Source organism: Pan paniscus, chromosome X (assembly GCF_029289425.2).
Source record: "Pan paniscus chromosome X, NHGRI_mPanPan1-v2.0_pri, whole genome shotgun sequence".
Lineage (NCBI taxonomy): Eukaryota > Metazoa > Chordata > Mammalia > Primates > Hominidae > Pan > Pan paniscus.
In genome coordinates this window covers 155,858,720-155,882,441 of record NC_073272.2, presented here as the reverse complement: position 1 = coordinate 155,882,441, position 23,722 = coordinate 155,858,720, and the positions used below count along the sequence as shown (strand labels likewise).

General features: G+C 39.9%; 1 protein-coding gene across 4 annotated transcripts in view; it reads right to left on the bottom strand.

Moving 5' to 3' along the window:
- Positions 1-21,067, bottom strand: part of VAMP7 (vesicle associated membrane protein 7) — a 62,719-nt gene extending 41,652 nt beyond the window's left edge. The window contains exons 1-5 of one of the 4 annotated variants that reach the window (XM_003807323.4): positions 20,855-21,067; positions 12,690-12,844; positions 6,609-6,666; positions 4,042-4,179; positions 1,700-1,790 (exon numbers count right to left, since the gene is read on the bottom strand). In XM_003807323.4, the coding sequence (XP_003807371.1) occupies positions 1,700-1,790; positions 4,042-4,179; positions 6,609-6,666; positions 12,690-12,835 (433 nt within the window). In that variant the 5' untranslated portion in view covers positions 12,836-12,844; positions 20,855-21,067. Of the gene's footprint in view, positions 1-1,699; positions 1,791-4,041; positions 4,180-6,608; positions 6,667-12,668; positions 12,845-20,854 lie in introns of all 4 variants that reach the window. The other 3 variants (XM_034949643.3, XM_034949644.3, XM_003807325.3) reach the window with 3 other exon arrangements.
- Positions 21,068-23,722: the final 2,655 nt, after the last annotated feature.

Here is a 23,722-nt window from a genome sequence, read left to right as displayed (position 1 = left end):
ACCCCATTGTCTCAGCCCAAAATCCCCTTAAGCTGATAAGCAACTTCAGCAAAGTCTCAGGATACAAAATCAATGTACAAAAATCACAAGCATTCTTATACACCAATAACAGACAAACAGAGAGTCAAATCATGAGTGAACTCCCATTCACAGTTGCTTCAAAGAGAATAAAATACCTAGGAATCCAACTTACAAGGGATGTGAAGGACCTCTTCAAGGAGAACTACAAACCACTGCTCAATGAAATAAAAGAGGATACAAAGAAATGGAAGAACATTCCATGTTCATGGGTAGGAAGAATCAATATCATGAAAATGGCCATACTGCCCAAGGTAATTTATAGATTCAATGCCATCCCCATCAAGCTACCAATGACTTTCTTCACAGAATTGGAAGAAACTACTTTAAAGTTCATATGGAACCAAAAAAGAGCCCGCATCGCCAAGTCCATCCTATGCCAAAAGAACAAAGCTGGAGGCATCACGCTACCTGACTTCAAACTATACTACAAGGCTATAGTAACCAAAACAGCATGGTACTGGTACCAAAACAGAGATATAGATCAGTGGAACAGAACAGAGCCCTCAGAAATAATGCCACATATCTACAACCATCTGATCTTTGACAAACCTAAGAAAAACAAGCAATGGGGAAAGGATTCCCTATTTAATAAACGGTGCTGGGAAAACTGGCTAGCCATATGTAGAAAGCTGAAACTGGATCCCTTCCTTATACCTTATACAAAAATTAATTCAAGATGGATTAAATTTGCTGTTTCTATAACTCTAAAAATAAATAAGTCATTTAAAAGGAGTCGATTAAAAACGTTGATTTTTCTGGAAACTTTATGCATCTGCAATAAATAATATTGTAGCAATTGTCTGCCTTCACTTTCGGGCAAAATAAATACATTTGGTGACAAAAAAAGAGTAAAAATAAATAGTAGTTGTCTCAACAGATTCTCTAGTCTCTATCTAGATATATAATTAAGACTAAAATCAATTAAAGGAAATCACTTTAAATAGCCAAGACGTACATATCAAGAACCACGAAAACGTTTGCGCATTTTGATTATTAATCCCATTCCTGATAATTAATCTCAAGAAAATAAGAAAAACATAATAGGCACAAAAATATAACAGTACGGTTACTACTGTAGGATAAACTTCTAAATCAGTCCTACTTAAGAGTATTTGCAACTGGTTTACTAAGTCTCTAAGCATACTGTTCAGTCCAATTGACATTTTCATAGCAAGAGGGCCTCAGTGAAGGAAGCACAATATTGATTGACATTCTTCAGCAAGCTCCTTATCTGGTTGCAAAACAGCACTCTAACACTGTGCTAAAGAACCTATGCGTCCAAAATTCAGGCAAGGTTAGGTAACCCGTGATACATTAACTCAGTGAAATACTGTACAATCACACTGACCAAATTATTCTAAACTGCTGAATTATCATAAGGTTCTTAGAAATTAGTCTTGTTAAGCAAACTAGTAAATTTAGAATGAAGAATAGTTGCAAGGACAAAGAAGAAACCATTTGCACAAGCAGACAGTATCACAGTTGTCTCAGCTGACAATTAACTTCCAATGGTAAGAATAAGGAAGTGCTATTTTGGCTTCTCTAGAATAATTTGACCCCAGTCAAGTAATCTTTATCATTTTTGCCCACATGCATGAAACTATGCCATGAAACATACCTATGTTTCTGACCATGATTCCTTTCAGTTCATCCACTTGGGCTTGAGTCTCCATCACTTTGTCTAGGCCCTTATTCTCAGAGTGATGCTTCTATAAGAAAATAAGTTTTAACTTATGGTACCCAGACATTATTTACAATAGGAAAACAAAAATAAGGGGAATGACAATTTACACTGAGGAATGCTATAAAATTATGTCTCTATTGATATAAAAGATACATGTCACTTCACTGGAAAAATGTTACAATACCCAGGAAAAAATATGGGCAGCATAAAAAATGCTTCTATACAAACTATAAGTATGTAGTCTAAAAATTACCTTATTTTAAATAAAATAAAAATAAACATTATATCAAATATACATGTGACTTGTGGGGCAGAGATTGGGGAGGATAGATAATCTGTGCTCAGACAAGGAAGAAAGGAGAAAAAGAAGACTGTAGTTGGGGCAGTGGGGGAAAGAATGCTGCAAAATTGTTCCCCACTTCTTGAGTATGATGAGGTAGGGGCTGGCCCAGCTTCTCAGCATCTGTTCTTGTATCTGCCAGGATCACAGCATATAAACTATTTTTATTGGCTTCTCACAGGATCTAGAATCTAAGACACTGATAATATATAGTTTGAAATTATTTATCCATAGCTAGCAATTATGGGGTGCTTAATACACAATGTTCCAGTCATTTCATTGTGTTAAGTGCTTCAAACGGGATATTATTTAATCCACCCCAAAACTCTATGAAACGATGCTATTATTATCTCTATTTACAGACGAAGGAACAGGTAGAGATTTTGTTCAGAAGGTCACACAGATCTAGAGCTAATGACAAATTGGTTAATTTGAAAGTTTTGTTTCTAGCTGACCCTTTACTTTTGACTAAGTACTGGTATTTTTGTTGTGGGTAGTGTTTTATACAGTTTTACATAGATGAACATTTCCTAGTGGGGAGTATGAAACAAACCAACTGCTTGAATAATAAAGGTTTATAAGTAACCAATTTAAAGGGACTTTATTGCCAGAAGAGTATGTGTGTGCGTGTGTGTGTGTGTGCATAAAATTTAGAAATGTAATACTCAGAGTATTAAAACCACAGGAGAAGTGAAAGTATTCCATTACAATACAGCTTTTTTTTTAACTCACAACAAAATCATAGCTAGAGCTTACGTCTTTATACTCAAATAGTTTCATGGATAAAAGGGAAGCATTTCGAAAGGTGTCTGACATCATGAAAACATAAATTAAAACCACAATGAGATACCATTACACATCAACTGGAATGGCAAAACTTAAGACCACATCAAGTACTGGCAAGGACGCAGAGACACTGGAACTGCTGGTGGGAATATAAAATGGTGCGACCACTTTGGAAAAAAAAAGTGGTGATTTTTTTTTTTCAATTACACATCACCTACCATATGACCCAGCAATTCCATTCCTAGGTATTTATCAGAGAGAAATAAAAACATATGTCCACACAAAGACTTATACATGGAGGTTAACAGCAGCTTTATTCATGATAGCTGAAAACTGGAAGCAACCCAAATATCCAGCAACAGGTGGATGGATAAACAAATTGTGGTATATGCATATACTACTACTTAGCAAAAAGGGGAACAAACTACTGATTTATACAACACGGAAGAATATCAAGAGCCTTACACTGACTGAAACAAGCAAGACACAAAAAAGTACATACTGTATGACTCCATTTACAGAAAGTTTACATACGGTATGATTCTATTTACAGAAAGTTCTATAAAAGACAAAACTAATTTATAGTGATAGAAAACAGATCAGTGGTTGCCTGGGGCAAAGTGTAGGGGAGGGGACCAACTGGTAAGGGATATGAGGGAATTTTTAGGGTGATTAAAATGCTGCCTTAAGTACAGTGGTATTTCACAGGTATATACACATGTAAAACCTCACTAAGCTGACAATTAGGGATTCATACAGATGAGGAGAGTTTCAAATTATTAATTTGGGTTGTTAGAAAATTAAATTTCCCTCATGGAAGGGTAGAAGGTTTATGTATAGTTTAAAAGATCATTTGGCATGCTGAACACATTTAAGCATCAGATGGGTAGTTCAACTAGATGATCTTTAATGCTCTTCCAATCATGAGACACTGTGACCACTATTAATACAGATAATAAAGACTATCACTGTTTTCTACCCTAAAATGGCCCCTTTACATTTTTTTTTTAATCAGGGAAGTTTTATTATGTTGGCTTACAGTAACACAATCAGAAAACTATATTGCAGGTCAGGGCCCCCTAGATTCATAGTGTTTGAAGGTAATGAAGAAGATATAAATCAAAATACCTTATCCTGAGAAAGATCTTACCAGCTGTGCAGCTAAGACACTTGAGAACTCGCTATTCATGGCATACGGAAGTGCTGTCTGTGCTCTTGAACCATAAGTAGTCTGGAACCTCTTCTTTATCTCATTCAGAAAATTAAAGGCTCGGGAACGTTCAAAATCCTGAAAAGAGATCAACACAGAACTCACATTTAGAAAGTAAACAAAGATGATGTGAGTGATTAAGAACAACAATAAAAAACAGCTAACATTTACTGAGCAATGATTATCTGAGGAGGAACTAGCATTGATCCTATCTTAAAGATAAGTAAAGGAAGGCTCTGAAAAAGTAACTAACTTGTCCAAAGGTCCAACAACTAGTAAATGAAAGAGCTGAGAATGAATCCAGATATATCTGGTCATTGACAACTGAAGATAATGATACCTAGGTTATCAACTTCTTGACATCAGGAATTGAATTTTACTTCCTCCATATATTTCATAAGATCTATTAGAAGGCCCAGCACAAGAATATGTTTAATAAATCCCATAATAATCATAGAGTCTTTCACACATACAGATACTACTACTGATATTAACTTCAAATCGAATTTTTTCAATAGTGGTGGTATATTTGAAAAGATCAAGTGACATACTCATGTCTAATCCCAGCCAGCCAAAAAGTATGTGTGTTCTCTGTAAGAATACCTTAGAGGAAAAAAATGAATGTGTGTATGTGTGTTTATGTATACATGTATATGTGTGTATCAAATTATAGCTCAAGAAATATGAGGCTCGACTCTAACTATCCCAGATTTCATTAGTATTTTCCTTCTACTACAAGCTGTTTCACATCAGTCATTTCACATATAGCTAGATTTTTTTGTACTTTTGGAAAATATTGTGAAGCCAGAGATAAAAATCACTGTGATGATCACTATGGTTGACAGTCATTTCCCTTTCACCCAAGATGCTTAGTCTAAGCCAAGGGTTCTTAAATTGGGGTCAATGGTCCAAATTCAAGGGGCCTTTGAACTTGGATAGAAAAAAAGAAAATCACATCATTATTTTTATCAATCGTTAACTTATATTTCAATTGTGAATATAGGTTGTATATTCATAATCGGGGTAGTATTAAACAGTACCTGTAACTGTCACCAACAGAAATCTTTTTTCGTATACCATCACAGTTACAGATATCTCAAAATATTGTCAACACCCATCACATCAAGATTATTAGTTATTAGACCTATGACTAGATCTTGTTAATGAGTTCATAAAGAAGCATATATATTACTACATCAAGTTTTTAAAATATTTTGAATACTATATATATATATTTCAATATAATTGGCTTTGTTAGAATTGTGTGTGTGTTATACATTTAAAAGCATTCTGGAAAAGGAAAATTAAAAAAAGAAAACAAAAACATTCTGGGAGTGTCCCACAAGTGACGAGTCTGTGATACAATAAAGATTAGGAACCCTGATCTATGGCAACCATGCCAATTCCAAGTCTCTTTGTCAGTAGGCAGTTTAGAAATGAGCATGCAGCCAATAAGACATGAAAGGAAGTTCACTTTGAAAGCAGGGGGAGGGGAGGGCATGCAGCTGGGAAAAGCTTCCTCATTCCTACAATAAGACACTCAAGAAGACACAGTCCCTCTTCTCCGGACATGAATAAATAAGTATGTAGCTCTACGTAACCATAATGGCAACCTGTCTGGGAAGAAGGAGACATGGAGAAAAGCAGAGAAGAGAAAGGACCTTAATGACATCATTAAGTTACTGAGAATTTTGGGCTGAGAGCCGACAAACAGTCATACCTAACCAATGTAAACTACAGGTTTATATAGCTGATCATAATGTATTGTAATTTTGTTTTTCCAAAGTTCACATACATTAAAGGATTCATTAACTACTGATAGAAGAAATGATGCTATCTAATTTAACATTCCACGTAAACAATTTTTGAGAGGTTTTGATATCAAAGAATTATAATTATGAACATCAATTCTCACTACAAAATAGAATAAATATAGAAGTTGCAAGAGGCTAAGCTAAAACTCTACCAAAATTGAGTTGATTTGCACATACCCCAGTATCAAGTTTTCTTAACATTTGCTGCTCTATATGACAAATGCAAAATATTAACAATTCCAGCTATGTAAAGTTCGCATCACGTTTGCCCACTATAGGTACAGATCAGCAGTCCCCAACCTTTTTGGCACCAGGGACCGGTTTTGTAGAAGACAATTTTTCCAAGGACTGGGGGAGGGGGAATGGTTTCGGGATTAAACTGTTCCACCTCAGATCATCAGGCATTAGATTCTCCTAAGGAGCATGCAATTTAGATCCCTCGGATGCAGAGTTCACAACAGGGTTCACACTCACATGAGAATCTAATGCTGCTGCTGATCTGACAGGAGGCAGAACTCAGGTGGTAATGCTCATAGGCCACTCACCTCCTGCTATGTGGCCTGGTTCCTAACAAGCCACAGACCTGTACCGGTCTGCAGCCTGGGGGTTGGGGACCCCTGGTATAGATAATTAAGAACTGGCTGTATTAACAGTACACATAGTTAAATAGCAATATGTCTTCAAGTTACTTACATCATCAGTGATACAAAGATATACAATCCTGTCTTGGCAGATGTAATGAAACAAATAACTGTAGAATAAAAGATATAAAACTTACTGTGGTTATAAGCAACATCACTTTTACTTCTATCTTCTATCTATGTATAAGCACGTTCAGTACTGCCAATGTCACCATATTACTTACGGATACAGTCTATTCTCCCTCTTCCCCTTCCCAATATACCTGTTTCTTTCAAGTCAAACTGATAGAAGTACATAAGAAATAAAAAGATCTCTATTCTAGCTACATAGCACAACAGCATGAGTATTACCCATTAGAACGATAGCTGCAAAAGCATAATTGGACTCTTAAAGCATGAACAAGAGATGACATCTTAGGAGGAGCATGTAATTAAGATTAACCCCCAATAGGCCATATGGTTTTCTTTGCTTTTTCCTAAGTTCTTAAAGCAAACATCTTTTCTACCAAATTCTCAACATTTGAGTATCCACTTTGAGTTAGTTACTGTGCTGGATGCTGAGGATACAAAAAAGCAAAACCACCAAGTCCCAGTCTTCATAGGGATCACAGTGTAAGGAATTACAGTGCAGCATGGCAAACAGGATGACAGGAAAGTTAAAGGCAGTACATGGTGCTCTGGGGACATATTAATAGATGAGGCACGAAATGGAGATTTGCCAAAGGGTAACCAGAAAGACTTCCCAGAACAAGTGATGTCTGATTTAAGACCTGAAGAATAAGTAACAGATGGCAAGGTAAAGAGTGAGCGAAAGGCCAGGCGTGGTGGCTGGCTCATGCCTGTAATCCTAGCACTTTGGGAGGCTGAGGCGGGCAGATTGCTTGAGCTCAGGAGTTCAAGACCAGCCTGGGCAACGTGGCAAAACCCCGTCTCTACACAAAATACAAAAATTAGCCAGGTGTGGTGGCACACGCCTACAGTCCCAGCTACTTGGGAGGCTGAGGCAGGAGGATCGCTGGAACCCAGGAGGTTGAGGCTGTAGTAAGCTGAGATTGCGCCACTGCACTCCAGCCTGGGTAACAAAGTGAGACCTTGTTTCAAAAAAAACAACAACAAAAAAAAGTGAGCAAAGAGTTTTTCCAGAGAGGAAGCAGCAAGCATAAGGGCCTAGAGGTAAAACAGCACCTAATAGATTTAGGAAAGTAAAATTGGCTCACATGACTAGAGTACAGAATGTGAAGAAAAAGTGAATTATCTGGACAGACAAGACTGGAGAAGTAAGCAAAAACCAGGTTATACAAGACTTTATAAACCACACTGTGCATTATCCTAAGAATAATGAATAAACATCCAAAAGTTTTAGCCTAGGGAGGGTGTGATCAGATTTGCACTTTTAAAAGGACACATTAAAAAAAAAAACAAAAAAAAACAAAGGACACATTGGCTAGAGTGCGGAAAACTGACTCAAAGGAGGACCAGACAGGAGACTACTGCAGTATACCGGGTAAGAAATGAGGAGGGAAATAAACTAAAGTAGAATGGGTAATAAAGAAAAAGGGACAGAGAAGAGATAGGAGGCAGCATTTATAGAACTTGGTGACTGGCATGAGACAGGTTAACTAAATTTTGCCTCCCACATTTGTACCTTGGGCAAGTGGATAGATAGGGGTACCTGTTGAATTATATTAATGTTCACAGAGGACTGACATGAATTACAAGGAGATACAGGAACTCAGGCAAAATCTTTTCCTCCAATACTCTAAAACTATTTGCACCATTTCCACCAATGACTTCCACATTGCCATATCCAGTGGCTCTCTCTGAAACATATGATAGTGTTGACCACTTCCTTTTGGAAAGTGTTTTATCTTCACTAGCTTTCTTGACATCAGGCTTGCCTGGTGCTATAGACTGAACTGTGTCCTTTCAAAATTCATATGTTACAGTGTGACTATATTTGGAGACAAGGCCTTTGGGAGGCACTTAAGATTAGATGAGGTCATGAGGGTGGGGTCCTCGTGATGGGATTAGTGGCTTTAAAAAAGAGGAAGAAAGAGATCACTCTCTTTCCACCACCTGAGAACACAGCAAGAAGGTGGCCATCTGCCAGCCAGGAAGAAGGCCCTCATCAAGAACTGAATTAGCGGGCACCTCACCCAGTCTCCAGAACTGTGAGAAACAAGTATCTGTTGTTCAAGCCACTCAGTCTATGGTATTTTGTTATAGCAGCCCAAGCAGGCTAATATACCTGGTTTATATCATAGTCCCTTTCCCTCTACACTAACGTTTTCTAGCTTCCTTAGCCTCCTGCTTTTTTCACACTTACTCCCTGGAGGGCAGCATGCACTCTCATGTTTTGTTGTAGTTTGTTTTCAGCTACCACAATTATGCCAATGATTCCCAAATCTCCATCTGACCTATCTCCTGAGCTCCAGGACTACCTACACTACTGTCTACTAGACATATCCAACTGGACATACCATAGACAGCTTAAACATGACATGCCCAGAATGAAAGTCATCACTTTCCCCATAAAATTTGTTTCTCCTAAACCAGACTTGTAAGTCACTTGGTGCACAGGCCACAAAAGGTAACAAGGTATGATCCCTGCCATCAAGAAGCCTACAGTCAGGGTACATAAATAAACAATCATTTCAATTATAATACAGTCTGAGGCCAGGCACGGTGGCTCATGCCTGTAATCCCAGCACTTTGGGAGGCCGAGGCAGGCGGATTGCCTGAGGTCAGGAGTTCGAGACCTGCCTGGCCAACATGGTGAAACCCCATCTCTACTAAAAATACAAAAATTAGCCAGGCGTGGTGGCACACGCCTGTCATCCCAGTTACTCGGGAGGCTGAGGCAGGATAATCACTTGAACCCAGGAAGTGGAGGTTGCGGTGAGCTGAGATTGCGCCATTGCACTCCAGCCTGGGCAACAAAAGCGAAACTCCGTCTCAATAATAATAATAATAATAATAATAATAATAATAATACAGTGTGAAAAGTGTTACAATATGAACAAACTAGATGCTATGTAGACACATAAAAAGAGTGTCTGATTGCGGTGCCTGACTCAGTGTTAATGTTCAGGGGTTTCTGGAAAAGGAAACATCTAAGCTCAGGCACACAAAGTGAGATTTTTAAAAAATTAAGTAGATAAATATATTCCAGTAAAAGGTAACAGCTATTGCAAAGGCTAGGAAGAGAGAAAGAACCTAGCATTGAATTGTAAATGGCTAAGTATGAAGTATGGCTGGAAAGCAAAACTGAGGACTAAAGTAGTAAAAGATGAGCCCACAGAAGGAAAAAGTGGCAGATCTTGAAGAATATTCCAAGTCCCGTTAAGGAATTTTACCTCGAGGGCAGACAGTATCTGTTGAAGGAAGGAATATGATCAGAACTGCCCTTTTAGAAGCATTAAAGTACAAATTAAGAAAGTATTTCGCTTGGGACCTGTAAAGTGAGCAAAAGTTTACAAGGAGGCTTAGGGGGAGAACAGCATTCCTAGAAGATAACAAAAGCATCAAAAAAAAAGGTACCAAAGCTCGAAATAACACAGCTAGATCAGAGACACAGGCAGAGAGGCATGGCAGACAGATAACATCTCCTTCTACTATAACTGCATTTTAATTGGATTACATATTCTATACTCTCTTAAAGCTACATATGGCTGTGACTAAATTCTGGCTCATAATACATGAGTGGAAGATATATGCCCTATTTCCCAGTCTTGCCTCTAAAAGGACGACTACATGTGCTTTCCCTGGACATTTTCCCAGGAACTGCCTAGAAACACAAAGACTGTAAGTCTAATACATTTTTAGAGAAAGTATAAAGCCAAAATCATAAGAAGCTAAGATTATTTAACCCCTAACCTCTAGGCCCACAAACCTACACTGGCAGCAAGAGGACTACAAAATGTGTACAATTCCCAAAGATGATATACTCTCTAACTACCATTTTGGATGTGGCCAGAAAGGAAAAACTTCCTGGAGAACAAAGCCAGGAGTCAGGGAAAAAGGGTGAGGGAGTTCCTTCAAGAAAGCAGAACCACTAACCACTTCCTGGTCAGAATAGGGAGTCTTTGAAATTGTGTGAGGCAATTATTTGATCATTACTGGAAAGCAATGACTTCTACATGTTTCTCATTCTTCCCTTTTCCAAATGGGAGTTTGTAACTCTCACTGTGATGATCCTTTTCTTATTTCACCATTGTCTACTGGGTTAGGCTGGGAAAGCAGGGAAAACATATGACTTATCTTTTACTTTATGGTCAGTGGACCACAGGAGCCACACCAGGGCCTGATGGATAGGACTGTGTACCACCTAGACATGCTGGACTTGGAGCCAAACACACTGACTAGATAGGTCTTTGGAGCTACCTCTCTCAGAGAAGAGGCGTATTCTACGTTTGGGAAGAAAGGTTCACTGAAATATCTGGGTGGCCAGAAGAGTAGGCTGGAAGACTGCAAGTCATCCCCTGATATCCTATAACTTCCTCCAGAGTAACAGAGTTTTAGTTGAGCCTACGACTGCATAGCCAGAGATGACAATTCCTGGCCTCCCTTCTGGCTATGCTAGCTACATGACTGTGTAGTGAACAGTAAGATGTAAGTGGAAACTTCTCAACAATATCAGGCCACTTCTGGGCCCTGCCTTTAAAATTACTGGGCAAGCACTGGGATATAACAAGCATCAAAGGAGCTGCCTTGGCCAGAAGTGGAAAGCACTAATTGCTTTGGGAATTAGGGAATTGGAAATGGCAGAGCCACCCCAACATCCCAAACCACTCATCTCTGGACTATCTCATTAAAATTAATACTGTATCTTGGGGGTCTCTCTCATAGTAGCTTAGAGCACACCTTAAACTGTATAAGGGGTTAGCCATAGAAAGTAATAAGGACCTCATTCTGAGATAAGAACTAAGGAAGTAAGGCTGGGTTAAGTAAGAAAAGATTTTTAAGTGCCAACGGGGAAGGTTGAGGCACTTTTTAAAACTAATTACTAAGATTTCCCAACTATGGCCACTCTAATAAGCCACCAGAGTGATCTTTCTAAAGCAAAAACTGACCGAAGGGCCAGGCGCAGTGGCTCACGCCTGTAATCCCAACACTTTGGGAGGCCAAGGCAGGCGAATCACCTGAGGTCAGGAGCTTGAGACAAGCCTGGCCAACATGGTGAAACCCCAACTCTACTAAAAATACAAAAATTAGCTGGGCATGGTGGTGCACGCCTGTAATCCCAGCTACTCAGGAGGCTAAGGCACGAGAATCATCTGAACCTGGGAGATGGAGATTGCAGTGAGCCAAGATCGCACCACTGCACTCCAGCCTGGGTGACAGAGTGAGACTCTGTTTCTAAATAAATAAATAAATAAATAAATAAATAAATAAAACAAACCTGACTGTGTCACACCCTGGCTGAAAACCTTCAATGCCTTTCCACTGCCCACAAGGTAAAGTCCAAGCTCTTAATATGGCCTACAAGGCCCTACATGACTTTTCTTCTACCCATCTCTCTAGCTTTATTTTCACCATCCTGGGCACCAGTCACAGAGAACAGTCTGCAGTTCCCTAAATATGCCCGCCCTATGATCTCATGCCTCCATACTTCTCTACCTGCTGTTCCTTCTACTTGGAATACCATTCTCCTATCTACTACTTCCCATCCCCCCAACCCTTGACATCGTGGATTTGACTTTCTCCCTCATTAAACTATAACCCTTATGAGGGCAAATACTACATATCTTGTTATATCCCCAGCACCAAGCAAAGTGCCTGGCAATAGTTAAGTGCTCAGTAAATATTTACTGAAAGAATGAACAAAGGAACATTATCTATCTTATCTGAATTATTTCACATATCACACAGCTCTAGAGCAAAGTCATTTTTACATTTAACATTTCCATCTTTCTTCAAAATAAAATATCACTTCAATAATAGAATAAAATAATTACAAGTTAAATTTATAAGTAACAAAACCAGATATATTTTCTAAGTTGGTGAAGGTTACTATTCTGTCAGCTTATTCAAATTATGTACCTAGAAGCTTGTTTTCTACTTTTCTACCATTCTGATTAGAGTAACAGAATTCCCTTCTTTCATCCCTTACCACATGCAGAACAGAACTCACTTGCCATGTGAGTACGTTAGTTTGTTATTTTCAGAAGGTATCTTAGCCAGAATCTGCTCTGTCACCTCCAGGAAGTTTCCTCCACACCAAGCATGTTTGGCAAGGATAGTGGTCCCCCTGGCAACAACAGCAAAAAGAATCGCCATGGCTTCAGTCTATCAAAAGGAAAAAGACACAGATTTAGAATATTTCTTTGACATAATCTTTCAAAGGTAACTTACTACCATTTACCAACATACTACCTGGAGATAGTATCTAACGAGGCACTACAACATGAAACTTAATAACAGACTTAAGAGCAGGCTTAAAAAGAAGGTCAAAGTTTTCTACAAACTTACAACCTAAGCCATGCTTGTATGCATTCATATAAAGAGACATACAAAACACATACACACACACACACCATTGATAGATTGCATTTACAAATTATTACAGCACAAACAGATATCACTCTTTTGAAAAGCAATGACTATAGATAGCAAAGGGACATAAAGATGTCTTCATTCTTTAATGTAGAAATTCCATCCTGAAAATTTATCCTAGAGAAATAGTTCAACAGAAGTTAAGACTCTAGATTCACAAAGATAACTATTAACAATAAAAATAGCCTATATTTATTGTTTACTATGTGGCCAGGTACCATTTTAAGTACTTTATAATTATTAATCCATTTAATCCTCACAACTCAATGAGATTATACACTATTATGATACTTCTATTATAGATGAGAAACCTGAAGCACAGATGACTTAAATAATTTCCCCCAAATTACAGAGCTAGTAAGTGTGGAGCTGCAATTTAAACCTAGGCAGTATGGTTCTAGAGCTCATAATCTTACCCTTTTACTGTACACTGCCAGTATAAAGGCATTATCCATAACAGAAACAAAGTGAAAATAACTCAAAGCTTCCACAAGAAAGGAATGGTAAGACCCTTCATAAACAAAACATTACTAAAACCATATGGCATGAGTTTAAGATTATTTTCCTTATGTCTGCCTATGAATATGTGCTATTATTTCCCACCTAACAAGCCCAGCTTCTCTTATTTAATGGCATAAACATAAAAAGAGACGAACAAATCCTTTTCTAGTCTTCGATTAACTGTTAAACCTACTCTTATTTCTTAACATGCTCAGTACCCAACATACCAGTGGTTCTCAAACTGTAGTGGGAATACGAATCATCTTGTGTGGCAGAGTATGAGTCATTTGCTAAAAATTCAAACTCTTGGCATCACTTCCTGAAATTCTGATTCCGTAGGCCTGAGGTAGGGCCCTGGAATCTGTATTTAATACAAGTCTGTCTGGATGCAGGTGATTCACACAAACATACTTTGTGAAACACAACAGCAAACTATAAACTGTTTGAGATCAAGGAATGTGCAGATTCCTTATTGCAATCCCAGCATGGAAGGACAGCACACAGAGCAGAAGGTGCTCATCTGTCTCTCGGGCTGAATGCCTTTTGGGGATCTCTTTTTCATTCCTACTCTCTAACTGAAGTTGTTCCCCAGGGTTGTGATCTCAACCATCTTCTTTCTAGAATTCTCCTTACACATATGCAGTAAGTTATAGTTTCCAAATTGCTGTCTTATACTTTATCTCCCTTGATCCTAAAGCCTCCCTAACTGTGGATCCTACTGTTCTGTTTCTTTTCTTTTTTTTTTTTTTTTTTTTTGAGACAGGGTCTTGCTCTGTCACCCAAGCTCCAGGCTAGAGTGCAGTGGCACAATCTTGGCTCACTACAGCCTCCACTCATCAGGCTCAAGTGATCCTCCTACCTCAGCCTCTGGAGTATCTGGGACTACAGGTGTGTGCCACCATGTCCGGCTATTTTTGTATTTTTTTTGTACAGACAGGGTTTCACCATGTCACCCAGGCTGGTCTTGAACTCCCAGGCTCAAGCGATCCACCTGCCTTGGCCTCCCAAAGTGCTGGGATTACAGGCGTGAGCCACTGTACCTGGCCCTGTTCTGTTTCTTCAAAGCATCGTTACGCATTATCTCTGCTCCTCTGCCTCCTTTCAACTCTTCTACTTACTATAATCCAGCTTTTGCCCTTAAAACTCCAGAAAACCATGCTTCCTAAGGTCACCAACAGCCTCTATATTGCAAAATACAGTGGTTGCTTCTCTATTCTTACCTTACTTGACCTCTTAGGCACAGTCAACACTGCTGACCGACCCTCCTTCTTGAAATGCTCCTACATCTCTGGCTGCTCTTTTTGTCTTCTTGCTGACTCTTCCTCCTCTACCTGACCTCTAAATGTTGACTTTCCTCCGGGACTGATTCTGTGCCCTTTTATTCCCAGATGAGCTCAGTTAGATCTGCCATTTTAAACATGATTTATTTGCTGAAGATATATTGCATACAGAAAAAAAAAATAGTGCCAAAGATAAAACCCAAAGCACAACCAACTGTTGAGGGAAAGGTAGATAAATAGAGACTCACAAAGACTGAGGAGGACCAAATGGGAAAGCCAAAAGTGTGGTGGCCCAGAAGCCGAAAGGAAAGAAAGAGAATGAAGACTGTAAAACAATCAGTGAAATTTTATAACAAGGAAGGAGGTCATTGCTTAGGGTCAAAGAGACACAGTAGAGAGGAACAAAAACACAAAGAGAAACAGAGATAAGAAATCATATGGTCCCTGGAACAGAGAGATGAAAAAGTAGCAGCCTCAGTCCCTGTGCAGGTTCAAGAAGAAAACTGACCTTGGCAACAATTAATACAAAAAGATCTAGTGTTTCAGTGGACTGTAAGTTCATTATGAACCAACGGTATGCGATATTGCTTAAAAATGCTTACATAATCTCAAAGTACATTAAGAAATAGGGTGTCTTGACCTGTTTAAGTACTAGTCCCATTACACTCTGTGCTGGTTAGAACATATGTAAAATACTGAATTCAATTCTGGGTAGAATATTTAACGACTGGCCAAAAGGGAGGCAATACAATACGGGTGAGAGACATGGAGACTGTGTCATCTGAAGACTGGCTGGAGGAACTAGAGATATGTAACATGAGAAAGAGAGTACTTAGAGGGAACATGACAATAGTTTTTGAGTTTATATAAAGTACAGTCACCTGGAACAGGGAGCACATTATTCGGAATATAACTAGGAACAATGAATATAAGTTATACGCAAGTAGTGTTTCTTCCAATAAAAGCAGTCCCCAACTTAAAAATGACTGTTAAACAGTGGGTACATAGCAACAGAAACTTTACTTTCCTTCCAGATGTCACTAATAGGAATTCCTTCCTCTCTGCTATACTGCTAAAAATCCCACCTATGAAGTCTTACCTGCCCCCATTGTAAGTGTCTTGTAATAGAATCCATAACGTCTTGATGAGTATTGGGATAACAGAAACAACTGTGGCACAACAAACACTGCACTTGAAGTTAGAAAACCTGGCTCTGCTAATTATTAGCAGTATGTAAATGCCTAATAAACCATAAAGTGCTATATAAAGATAAGATCCAAGAAGAAAAAGAATGAAAAGATAAGCCAGAGAGAGAAGGGAAGAAAAAAAGATAATGCAACATAAAGGAAAGCCCCATATCAACACTGTTCCTCTTTGTTCTCCTATTCACTCCCCACTTGGTCCCACAGCCACCATCCCAATTCTACTTTATTCCTGCTAAGAATCCTGTATTAGTTTCTTGTAGCTGCAGTAATAAAGTACCAAAAACTTGGTTGCTTAAAACAACAGAAATGTATCGCCTACCAGTTCTGAGGGTTAAAAGTCCAAAATCAAGATGTTGGCAGGGCTATGCTCCCTCTGAAACCTGTAGAAGAGAATCTTTCCTTATCTCTTTCTAGCTTCTGATAGTTTGGTGGCAATCCTTGGTGTTCCTTGGCTTGGAGGTGCAGCACTTCAATCTTTACGTCTGTAGTCACATGGTGTTCTCTGTATCTGTGTCTTCACACTGCATTCTCTCTGTCTCTCTTCTTTTATATGGATGCCAGTCATATTGGATAAAGGGCCCACTCTACTCCAGTATGACCCCATTTTCAATTACATCTTAATTACATCTGCAAAGATCCTATTTCTAAATAAGATCCCATTCAGAGGTACCACGGGTTAGGACTTCAACAGAGCTTTCTGGAGGACACAATTCAACCCACAACAAACCCCCATTTTAAACTGATACTACACCTGATCTTAGCCAAAAGGCTGACAAGCAATGCAAACTTCCATTTTAGAAACTCACAGTTCATCCCAAATAAATCCTACCCTTCCCTTTCCAGATACTCATATCACCCAACTTGCCTCCCTCTCTAAAACCTCTGTCCCTTCGTTTTCCTTGCTCATATTGGAGGACTGTCCTTAGAGCTAAGGGCTAGAAGGGTCACCCACAACAGTTTGGAGTTAGAAAAGCCTGTTTTTACTATGTTAAGGGACTAAAGAAAGGATATTTTTGTTCTAGTTGTTGGGTTTCTAAAAAAAGATATGCTATAAGGGAATTCAAATGAGAATTATAAATGCAGTTTTTTAATAGAGGAATTATTGTAAATTGTGGGGAAGGTCTTCGAGTCCACTAAATTAAAAGTTAATAAAATGATACTGGTTGGCATAACAATGTAAATGTCATGGATAGCATTATTTATAGAAGGAAATGCATCCAGCGTTCCAAACAATAAGCTTACAACAGTACTTTTAGAATATATCCATTTGTAAGTAAGAAATTGCCTGTATTAAAAAATTTGGTAATAACATAGAACAGCAATGATGAAAATGCTCCTCCTCAGCAGAAGCATCTTCAAGTAGAGGCTGAAGACAGTTTCAGGTAACTGAGTAAGGGGAAAGGCCAAGTCCATGTGTTTTGAGAAATCTTTTAATTCTGCATTTGTATTTTGATAACACTGAAAAATGTATAAGAATATTCTGGATCATCTACATGTGTATCTTATAAACAAGCAATGGCACACAATTCAGTGCTGCACTTGCATTCCTGTCTATAAAGGAATAGGTGTCAATAAATCACCTAAAATAACAATGCTTAATGTTTACATCTTAGAAGTATCTGGCTGATCTTAGGTTGGCACATCCTAAATTCACGACAGTCATGACTCAAGCACTCTTGTACTGCTGTTGTTTTTAATCAGTTATAAAGACAAAATTTGTCTTTTGCAGTAATGATTTACAATTGAAAGATACCTGCATGGAATAAGACTTTAATTTTGGCTGGGCGCAGTGGTTCATGCCTGCAATCCCAGCACTTTGGGAGGCTGAGGCGGGCGGATCACCCAAGGTCAGGAGTTCGAGACCAGCCTGACCAACATGGAGAAACCCCGTTTCTACTAAAAATACAAAATTAGCCAGGCGTGGTGGCACACGCCTGTAATTCCAGCTGCTCGGGAGGCTGAGGCAGGAGAATCGCTTGAACCCGCGAAGTGGAGGCTGAGGTGAGCCAAGATCATGCCATTGCACTCCAGCCTGGGTAACAAGAGCAAAACTCTGTCTCAAAAGAAAAAAAAAAGTTTAATTTTAATACTTGAGGCTTTTATCTGACATCCTGAAAATGACAATGTGGCAGAATAACATTACCACTTAAATTACCTCAGGCTGAGAAAGTAATACTCAAAGATGTGCTTCTTGGCCGGGCATGGTGGCTCATGCCTGTAATCCCAGCACTTTGGGAGGCCGAGGTGGATCACCTGAGGTCAGGAGTTCGAGACCAGCCTGACCAAAAATGGTGAAATCCCGTCTCTACTAAAAATACAAAAAAAAATTAGTCAGGCGTGGTGGTGTGCACCTGTAATCCCAGCTACTCAGGGGACTGAGGCAGGAGAATTGCTTGAACCTGGGAGGCGGAGGTTGCAGTGAGCCGAGATCGCGCCGCTGCACTCCAGCCCAGGCAACGGAGTGAGACTCCGTCTCAAAAAAAAAAAAAAAAAAAAAAGATGTGTTTCTACCAAGTAGAAACCAAATGATACCAAAACATGCTGTGTGAACAGAGGTTATACAACTGTTCAAATAAAGTAGTAGAATTAACTCATTACATAGCACATGGTGATAGTCAATGCAAAATTTTTAAAAAGTATTCTGTATCATTATATTATTGCAGGAGGATCTATTATGTTAATTCTTGCAAGAGTTCATTGGCAGAATGTTTCATAGGAAATATAAAAAGGAAATTAATTTTTTTCCACCCCTGTATCATGAGCAGATTATTAAATTAACTGGCCCACTAAATTAATGGAGGGAGGTACACAAGGTGCTTGGGAAGAGATGGGAGATCCTTTTAGGAGGGATGGATGGAAGAAGAGAAGGCACTGAGAGCAAGGTAAAGAAGGTACATAAGCTAGCCTGATAAGATGGAATGGTCCACCTTTGGTGAATGAGAAGGTTGAGGAATACGGCTGATGGCCTTACATAAAGAAGGCCTTGTATAAATCATGTCATTTAAATTTGATCAAATAGGGAGTCTATTTCAGTTCAACACGTATATACTGGTGGGTTACTATATGACAGTCAAAGTAGACACTAGAGGTATAAAGTTAAGGAAGAAGGGACTCCTATACTTGAGGGAGCCATAGAACAATGGGGAAGACAGATATAAATAAATGCAATAAAGTATAATAAGTGAATAATCTAAGAATGTCCACAATTGCTCAGGAAATGTCTTAATGTTTTGTGATGATCTCACCTCGGATGAAGAACAGGAATGCAGGTGTCAGCCTATGCCTTAGAAATTTCCTCAGTATACTGTTAGGATTATTTCTCCTTGGAAGAGAGGTCAAAGTGTCTATTTTACCCTATTTTCCCAGTGCTCAGCACAGTGCCTACCATCTAATATTCCCTCAAATATTTGTTGAATAAATGAGTGAACATTGAGCATATTTTGGTTTTAAATATACTATAAATGGTAGATAACTTTATATTCAGAAGGACCTGGTAAGAATAATATTTTCACAACCAAACTATCTTTCTAAGTAAGATAAAGCAGTTGAGCTAATAGTAATCCAATCCCCCACTCTTCTCTCTGGGTCTTAGAAGGAATAAACCAACTACAGATAAACCATGAATTCTGATGCAATAACCTTGGAGGAGATAGAAGAATGAAGAATAAATACTGCTTAGATAGGGGGAAAGAAGAGGTGTTTACGAAAAGTCATGTTACAGATCAAGATTATTCCTGTTGGTATTACAACTATTCTTTCTGGACGATGCCCTGACCTCTGACTTTCTTAGGATAGGGTCCCATCCTTTCAAGTCAACCACCTGTTTTATTTTGCATTAACCAATACATAACATAATCCTGATTATTCCTGTTTTCCCCTCTAGACACAAACATGTAAGTTCCTGAGAGTAGCAACCTCCTAAGTCTTGTTTACAGCTGTATCCCCTGCACTTAAAAGAGTGTCAAGCATATACCAGCCGTTCAATAAATATTTGTTAAATGTATGAATGGATCTGCTCTCAGCCACAGGTATTCAAAGGGAATTAATATCCTAAACATGACTGTATCCTCTGGGATCAAGGGAGGGATAATGGAGATACAGGTAGTTGAAAGCAATTAATGAGGCCAAATGAAGACAGTTGGTTGTTTGTGAGAGTTACGGGAGAGGGAGATGTAAAGCATTTACCAAAGTACGCGGTCAGAATTTGATAAACATTGGCCATTAATAAAAACACCAAACAGGTCTGAAGCTGAGGAAACGGGTCTAGGCAGAAATACAGTTCCTGAACAGAGGAAGAAGGGGACTGTCAATACTGAGCAGTGGAGGAAGGGCGAATAAGGGGCTAGGAACCCACGAAGGCGCATAAACAGCCAGAAGTAGAAGGTGAAGCAGAAAGTGACGTCACCGAACAAAGACGTAGAGAGTTTTTAGAAGACTCGGGCGATCTCAAGAGATTTAAATGCTACAGAAAGGTCTTGTAGAATACAAACTGAGAGAAAGTTAACATTTTTTCCCTCCTGTAATGACAGCTTAAGTGACGCATTCTGACACTCTTTAACTCGAGGCCTTTCCAGTGGCATAAGACGCACCTCGCCAAAACCGGTCCTGCCCGACAACTGGAACTGTCGACACCAGAGAAGCCCAAGTCACCCCTGCACTGCCTCCTCGCTCCACCCCAGCACCTTTCCATCGACACCTCCGCCCTCCCTCCGCAGTTCTCTCCCCGCCTCCCGCAGGGCGCACCCCACTCCATTTACCTGTCCGGGCACCCTCTGAGGGCGCGCGGGCTCGGGACGGAGGGACGCGGGTCAGTGCAGGGTCGCCAACTGCCCGCTCCCAGAGGAGGCTGGGACCGGACGCCGCTGACTTCCGCATGAAGCGCCCCGTCTACGCGTGGCCTCTTGGGAGTGGGAGCGCTCCTCCAATGGCAGCAGGCGACACGGCTAGGCCTGCTGGGTTCCCAGCCCCCCGCACTTCCCAGGAGCCGTACTGCATTCTGGGAGTAGTAGTTCCGATTGGAGTATCACTGAGTGTTTCACGTTCGTTCGACAGCTCTTGTGGTAAACAGCGTCAAATGCCGTATAGGGATCCAGGAAAATGAGAGGATGCAGGCTAGATAAAGAATCTACCAGCAATGAGTAGGCGGCATAAATGAAGAGCCAAGCTTGCCCCGTCTCTCCTGCTTAGTCTCAGTAGGCAGCGTCGCCCGTTTCCTCACAGACAAAATAGAATTCATCTGACAGGAACTGCCTCTACTTTCGCCATGACATTTTCTAATTTTCTTGTACCCCTCACCAATCCTTTCTCCTATTCTTTTTGCAATAATAATAAACGACTACTCTCCTTTGATCTAAGCCAGCCCTCTTCCATCCCTATTCCCTGTTGCCGACTCAGAGCCAAGCTCCTCTGATGAACCCTTCCGTTGCATGACTCCTCAACGGCTCTCTGCTAACTCGCTCTTTACTATCAGGACTTAAAGGCTGTCAAAATTTCTCTCATCTAAAACATTCCAAAGTCACCTTTCTTAACCCCATACCCCAAGCCCTCTCATCAAACACAGACCAAACACAGATAAGCTAGTGGCCTTTCTCTCACCTCTCCTTTACAGACAGAATTCTCAACAGTGTTGCTAAAACAAATAGATACTTTTAAGCCATTACCGTATTTCAACTCTGCAGGACTTTAGTTTGATTATTCCTTTTTTTTTTTTGAGATGGAATCTCACTCTGTTGCCCAGGCTGGAGTGCAGTGCCGCGATCTCGGCTCACTGCCAGCTCCGTCTCCCGGGTTCAAGCTATTCTCCTGCCTCAGTCTCCCAAGTAGTTGGGACTACAGGCGTGCGCCACCACAGGCAGCTAATTTTTTATATTTTTAGTAGAGACGGGGTTTCACCATATTGGCCAGGCTGGTCTCGAACTCCTGACCTCGTAATCCACCCGCCTCAGTCTTCCAAAGTATTGGGATTACAGGCATAAGCCACCACACACGGCCCTTATTCCCTCCTTTTTGAACCCCTTTATTCTGTTAGCTCTTTCCAAGAACTACACCCTGCTGGTTCTCCTCCCACCTCTGTGGCAGCTCTTCATTTTCTTTAGAAATGTTCACATTCCATAGGGTTCTGCCCTATGCCATCTTCTCTTCTTACTCTTCACACTCTTCCTGGTGATCTTAATCATTCCCCTTGCTTTATCTCCCCTTTGCAAAGGTTCGCATTTGGTATTAATATCAACTTAATTATATTGTATTCAATATCTATTCTTTAAGAGGCAGCATAGTATCCTAGAAAAAGAATGAGTTTTAGAGTCAGAGAGATCTGAGTTACTAAGCTGTGTGAACTCTAAATATCGCCTCTCTTTAGAGCTTTCAGGACTCTAGCAAAGCCCCCCTCTTACTCCATATTCTCTCCTAAAGTAATCTTATTTACACCCTAAAATTTGTAGTGTAATTATCTGGCCATGTAAGATGTGCCTGCTTCCCGTTTGCCTTCCACCATGATTGTAAGTTTCCTGAGGCCTCCCTGTCAGAGGTATGTGAACCAGAACAACTTTATCTTGAATAGGAGCTGGGTAAAATAAGGCTGAGACCTACTGGGCTGCATTCCCAGACAGTGAAGGCATTCTAAGTCGCAGGATGAGATAGGAGGTCAGCACAAGATACAGGTCATAAAGATCTTGCTGATAAAACAGATTGCAGTAAAGAAGCCGGCCAAAACCCACCAAAACCAAGATGATGACGAGAGTGAATGTACACAGGCTAATTTCCTTAATATGGTTATTTTCAGCATCTAGGGTTACCATAGTGAATGGTGGGGCACTGATAAACATGGCTATCTAGACATTTAGAAATAGCTCCTGTATAAGTGTTCATCCTAGGGCTGGCAAATGCAGACCCTAGAAGGGCAGGCCAGGAAAGCCCTATATTCCAGTGGGACAGCAGAAATATTTGCCTCCTGGCAATTGGATCAAGATTGGATCCTGGCAATTGGATCAGGGTTTGCCTCCTGGCAATTGGATCAGGAATCTGATCCAGTTCTCCCTTGATGGGACTGAAGTAAGTTACTAATCTTGGAGCCTTAGTTTTCTCCCCTGTAAAATGGAGATAATTCTATCCACCAAGCCCTAGCACGATCAGATGAGATAACAGAGATGAAAGCAGTCTGTTGACTTTTAAAGGGCTGCCAGATGTTCTAAATTATTACTATGCTAGGCAGTGCTGCAAATATGCATCTTAGATTTAGCAGTTTGTCCTCTATCCTACTTATTTTTATTTTATTATAAGTTCTGGGGTACATGTGCAGGATGTGCAGGTTTGTTATACAGGTAAACGTGTGCCATGGTAATTTGCTGCACCTATCAACCCATCACCTAGGTATTAAAGCCCAGCATGCATTAGCTATTTTTCCTGATGCTCTCCCTCCCCCAACCCCACCCCGACAGGCCCCAGTGTGTGTTGTTCTCTTCCCTGTGTCTATGTGTTCGCATTGTTTAGCTCCCACTTACAAGTGAGAACATGCAGTGTTTGATTTTCTGTTCCTGCATTAGTTTGGTGAGGATAATGGCTTCCAGCTTCACGTGATGTGTTATTTTGTGGTTTACAAACAAATCTAGTGATTCTGTTGCTTTTGA